The 5,000-nt window shown below is 54.8% G+C and overlaps 1 protein-coding gene across 3 annotated transcripts in view; it reads left to right on the plus strand.

Moving 5' to 3' along the window:
* The window catches only part of mtmr3 (myotubularin related protein 3), a 33,569-nt gene that overhangs the window by 23,550 nt on the left and 5,019 nt on the right, over positions 1-5,000 (plus strand). For all 3 annotated transcript variants that reach the window (XM_062543513.1, XM_062543515.1, XM_062543514.1), the window contains exons 15-17: positions 563-733; positions 1,439-1,572; positions 3,615-5,000. The exon at positions 3,615-5,000 is cut by the window's right edge and continues 166 nt beyond it. In XM_062543513.1, coding sequence (XP_062399497.1) covers positions 563-733; positions 1,439-1,572; positions 3,615-5,000 — 1,691 coding nt within the window. The remainder of the gene's footprint in view (positions 1-562; positions 734-1,438; positions 1,573-3,614) is intronic.

Below are 5,000 nucleotides of genomic sequence, written 5' to 3' on the forward strand. Positions count from 1 at the left end.
CATAATTCACTGGCAGTGGGTTAGATCAGTTAGCCTATAACTCCCTTTTAGCCATAGGCTAGCACAGAGGTCCAGATCTAGTGGGAACAGACAGATCTGGAGCTAGCGTAAGTGTGACGATAGCTGTAGCTAGCATGAGTGAACAGAGGGCTGTAGCATTGATGCTTGGATTTGTTTGGGTTTAGTTCAGTGTGTTTGAGTGTGTGTGTGTGTGTGTGTGTGTGTGTGTGTGTGTGTAATTTGGTGCAGCCATATGCAAGAGTGTGTGAGTGTGTGTGCACCGCACGGGGGTCAATTAGGCTGTGTGGCGTCTGGCTGCATTTATCTTCACCAAGGCCAAAGTAGGACATGAGTTTGCATGCATGCTTAAGCTTAGGACTGTAATTTGCATGCTTAAGTTTAGAGCTGTAATTTGCATACTGAAGCTCAGACAATTTCCTGCCATTTCACAACTTCATGGGTTGTTGACATTTTCCTATGTTTGTGTGTGTGTGCGCGCGTGCATGCGCCTGTGTGTGCGCGCGCGTGTGTGTGTGTGTGTGTGTGTGTGCGTGTGATACAGGTGAAGCTGGTGCAGCACACCTACTCGTGTCTGTACGGGACGTTCCTGTGCAACAGCGGTAAGGAGCGGGAGGAGCGTCTGAGCCAGGAGAAGACCTGCTCCGTGTGGTCGCTGCTGCGGCCCGCCAACAGAGCCTTCCGGAACATGCTCTACTCCTCACACTCTGAGGCCGTAAGCAGCTCACACTCCTCTCACAGCAGCGTGTATCAGCAGAGTGGGGAATTGATGCGTGTGTGTGTGTGTGTGTGTTTGTGTGTGTGTGTGTGTGTGTGTGTGTGTGTGTGTGTGTGTGTGTGTGTGTGTGTGTGTGTGTGTGTGCGTGTGAGCGTGTGTGAGCGTGTGTGAGCGTGTGTGAGCGTGTGTGAGCGTGTGTGAGCGTGTGTGAGCGTGTGTGTGTATGTGTGTGTTTTTGTATTTTGTGTGGAAGCGTGCGTGCGTGTGTGTGTGTGTGTGTGAACGTGTGTGAGCGTGTGTGTGTATGTGTGTGTTTTTGTATTTTGTGTGGGAGCGTGCGTGCGTGTGTGTGTGTGTGTGTGTGTGTGTGTGTGTGTGTGTGTGTGTGACCTTTAAAGTACATGGTAACAGGAGCGCTCAACTCCGAAAATGAAATTCCTGTCTTAGAGTGTGAAAGACTGAAAACAAAGTTGAAAACCGCACTCTCAAGCATTAACTCTTGAACGGTTTTTATTGGACCATTGTGGTCAATAAACGTACGAGTTTCGGCCCTAGGCCATCATCAGCTTGTTTGTGTTTGATTGTGGAATTGTGTGTGTGTTGGTGTGTGTGTGTGTGTGTGTTTGTGTGTGTGTGTGTGTGTGTGTGTGTGTCATCAGCTTGTTTGTGTTTAACCCGCGCCCACCTTGTCTTGTCTCGTAGGTATTGCACCCTGTGTGCCACGTGCGGAACCTGTTGCTGTGGACGGCGGTGTACCTGCCCAGCTCCTTGCCCACCACGCCCTCGGACGACTCCTGTGCCCCCTACCCCAACCCCGAGGACCAGCCCCTGGGCAGGTGGGTGGCAAACCCCGTACACACCTCCTCTCTTGCACCATGTGTTCAAAAGACAAGCACAGTCTATACTGACCTGCTGCTGCATATGTCTCAGATTAGCCAACATCCTGTTGGTGCTTTGTGTGTAATAGCCGTGGCCGTTGCCCTCCTACACAAACCCTCCGTGTTCGCTCCCTGATTAGATGTTGCGTATAGGTTTGGAAACCTGCGGCCACACGTTGAGTTATGTCTAGCGGTGGTGTGTGTTTGTTATGGCTAAAGAGCACCAGTGCAACAGGATGGGGCCAGTTTACAACATATAGAGGAGAGAGCTTAACAGCACGCTTAACGGTACTGCCTGAGACGCCCTGCTGAAAAAAACAGCAAGAAACCAGCTTATGCTGGTAGCTGGTTTTAGCTGGTCTTTACTGGTTTTCTTCCAGCTATTGCTGGTCTTTGCTGGTGCAGCTGGTTAGGCCACCAGCGTGACCATCTGAGGAAGCTTGTTGTGCTGGTGTGACCAGCCTGTCGTGTGGGATACAGCTGGTTTAAGATGGTCATGCTGGTGACCAGCCTGCCAAGCTTGACAGAGAAGGTCAAGCTGGTTTTCTAGAATATGACCAACATAAGCTGGCATGGCCAGTAAAAACCAGCAATGTAGACCAGAAACACCAACTAAAATGTCCAGCTTGAGGTGGTATGACTATCAAAACCAGCTGAATGGTTAAACCAGCTGAAGGTATGTTTTCGCAAGAGTTTTGCTTGTCTAGCTGGTCAACCATCATAGGTTGGTCAAACAAGCTGGTTAACAAGCTGGTCAACCAGCAAACCATCTTAAGCTGGTCAGGCTGTTTTTTTCAGCAGGGAGGACATCAGTGATGTGTTGAAGGACTAGCAACTCTGCCTTCATTTGATGTTCGGTTAAGTATCTGTGGCAGTGAGACGTAAACAACAATCACCCAGTAGTGTCTGGATGTGTGTGTTTGCTCTCCTTGCTGGTCTTGGAGCTGTGTGTGTGTGTGTGTGCGTGTGTTTGCTGTGCTTGGCTCTTCCGTGTGTGTGTGCGTGTTTGTGTGTGTTTGTGTTTGCTGTGATTGGCTCTTTAGTGTTGATTGCCGGCCTGATCATCTAATCTGTAGCAGTAATGAGAGCGCCCTTTGAGGTATTAATGGGAGCTAACCTGTCCACACGCGTATTGAGTTTCCATTAATCAACAGATTCAGATACACACACACACACACACACACACGCAGAACACTGCTCTTTTGTTTTATCTCTCCCTTTTCAACAACCACTCCAGCCAAATAGCCCTCCTCCCCCCACCACCACCACAAATAGTCTCTTCTCTTCCTCTTTGCTTTGATAGATTCACTAGCCTTCCCACACACACACACACACACACACACACACACACACACACACACACAATCCTCTTTCCAAAATCAGCTTCTGTTCAAGGTATTGTGTTGTTAAAGCTGTATCTCTGGCTCCATGGCTTACCTAGTGTCTTACGACTAGGCCATATGTGATGGGTTTTTCTTGAGGTATCACTTTGTGTTGAGCGCTTACACCAAATGGCCACAGTTAAAGGAGAAACCGGAATGTTTTCCACATAGATCTCTGTTTCTCAAGGTCACTGTCGGTACGGAAAAACAACAACAAAAAAAGAATAGGTCCTAGCTGAGCTGAGTTCCTGCAGCTAACGGCTAGAGCAGCCAGACAGCTACAGTGCTACACGCTAGGGGCAATTTTGAAAATCAAGAGTTTTATTTTTCTTCCTTGAGAAACTGAGATCTATGTGAAAACTCCAGCATTTTTTCTTTTAATAGTGTTATATAAATTACTGAAACTGAATCCCCCTGTTATGGAAATGACTAAAACTGAGTCTCCCTGTAAACTGAGTCTCCCTGTTATGGAAATGACTAAAACTGATTCTCCCTGTAAACTGAGTCTCCCTGTTATGGAAATGACTAAAACGGAATCCCCCTGTTATGGAAATGACTAAAACTGAGTCTACCTGTTATAGAAATGACTATAACTGAGTCTCTCTGCTCTGCCGGCAGGCGGTCAAAGACGCGGTCGTTTGACAACCTTCCGAGCGCGTGCGAGGTGTTTCCCAACCGCCGCTCGAGCGACCCCAGCCTGAACGAGAAGTGGCAGGAGCACCGGCGCTCCCTGGAGCTGAACATCGGCGCCGGACCGGAGTCGGACCAGGACGAGAGTCCCGCCGGGCAGAACGGAACGCTGGTCGGACCTGCCGGCGCCAGAACGGGGCTGGTGGACGGGGCGGAACAAGAGAACGCGGAGAACGTGATGGTCAACGGCACGAGGACAGGAAGGGTGATGGGGGAGGGGCTAAACGGAGAGGAGGAGGAGCCAGCGGTGTCAGTGGACGTGTCTGCCGGCCAGGTGGAGAACGTTCTACAGGAGGCGACGGAGGATGCGGCAGGAGTCGCCGGACGGCGGCAGAAGATCAACGGCCACGGCGGCGGCAGGGCGGTCGTCCACGGCAACGGCGTCTGCCCGAACGGAACCGCGGACGCGTCGGACGGCGTCTCCAACGGCGTGGACTCCTCTCCCGGGGACGAGAGCCCTGCGGCCCTGAAACCGAGCGACTTGCACACTCACGCCGTGAACGGCACGCTCCCCGACGCTCCCACCCCGGAGGCCCAGGGGGCGCCAGAGAGCCAGGAGCCGACCTCACACACCCCTCCCCCCTCCTCCCACCGCACGCCCGCCCCCCTCAGGACTATGAGCAACGGCGGAACCGGAGCGGGGTCGTCAGCGGAGCAGCCGGTCAGACCGGACCATCAGCCGCCGCCGCCGCCAGAGTCGCTGGTCAAGCGCCTGTCCCTGCTGGAGAGCTCCACGGAGACGCTCACCGAGGAGGGGACCAATCCCGTGCCGCGCCCAGACTCCCTGGCGCCCACCAGACCGGACGGTTCCGGCTCCGAGCCCGACGACGCCAACCCGGAGCTGGGCATCGCGGGCACTACCCGTCGGCCCAGCAGTGGCACCCCCAGCGCCCAGCGCCCCTCTCTCAGTGCCTTGGCCCCTGTGCCACCCGCCCAGGACAACCCCGGGCACCACCACCACCACCACCACCTCCTCCACCTCCACCACCACCCCTGCAACGGCGAGAGCTGGGAGCCCGAGCCTGGCACCCCTCAGCAGTGGGCGCGGAGCAACGGCGAGCAGCGGGCACCCCTCAGCCGCCAGCTCTCGGCCGCCAGCTGCGGCTCCCAGACGCTCCAGTCCTCGCCCGCCGTCATGCCAGCCTGCGTGCCCGCCGCGTGCCCCTACCTCCCCGCGCAGCAGCTGCCGCCCTCGCACCCCCTGCGCCGCGCCAGCTGCTCCCAGCACCGCTGCCCGCACGCCGGCCTCGCGCCCCGGCCCGCCGCCAGCCCGGAGGCGGGCCAGAGCCGCAGCCACCTGGACGAGGACGGCCT

This window comes from Sardina pilchardus, chromosome 8 (genome assembly GCF_963854185.1).
Source record: "Sardina pilchardus chromosome 8, fSarPil1.1, whole genome shotgun sequence".
Taxonomy (NCBI): Eukaryota; Metazoa; Chordata; class Actinopteri; order Clupeiformes; family Clupeidae; genus Sardina; species Sardina pilchardus.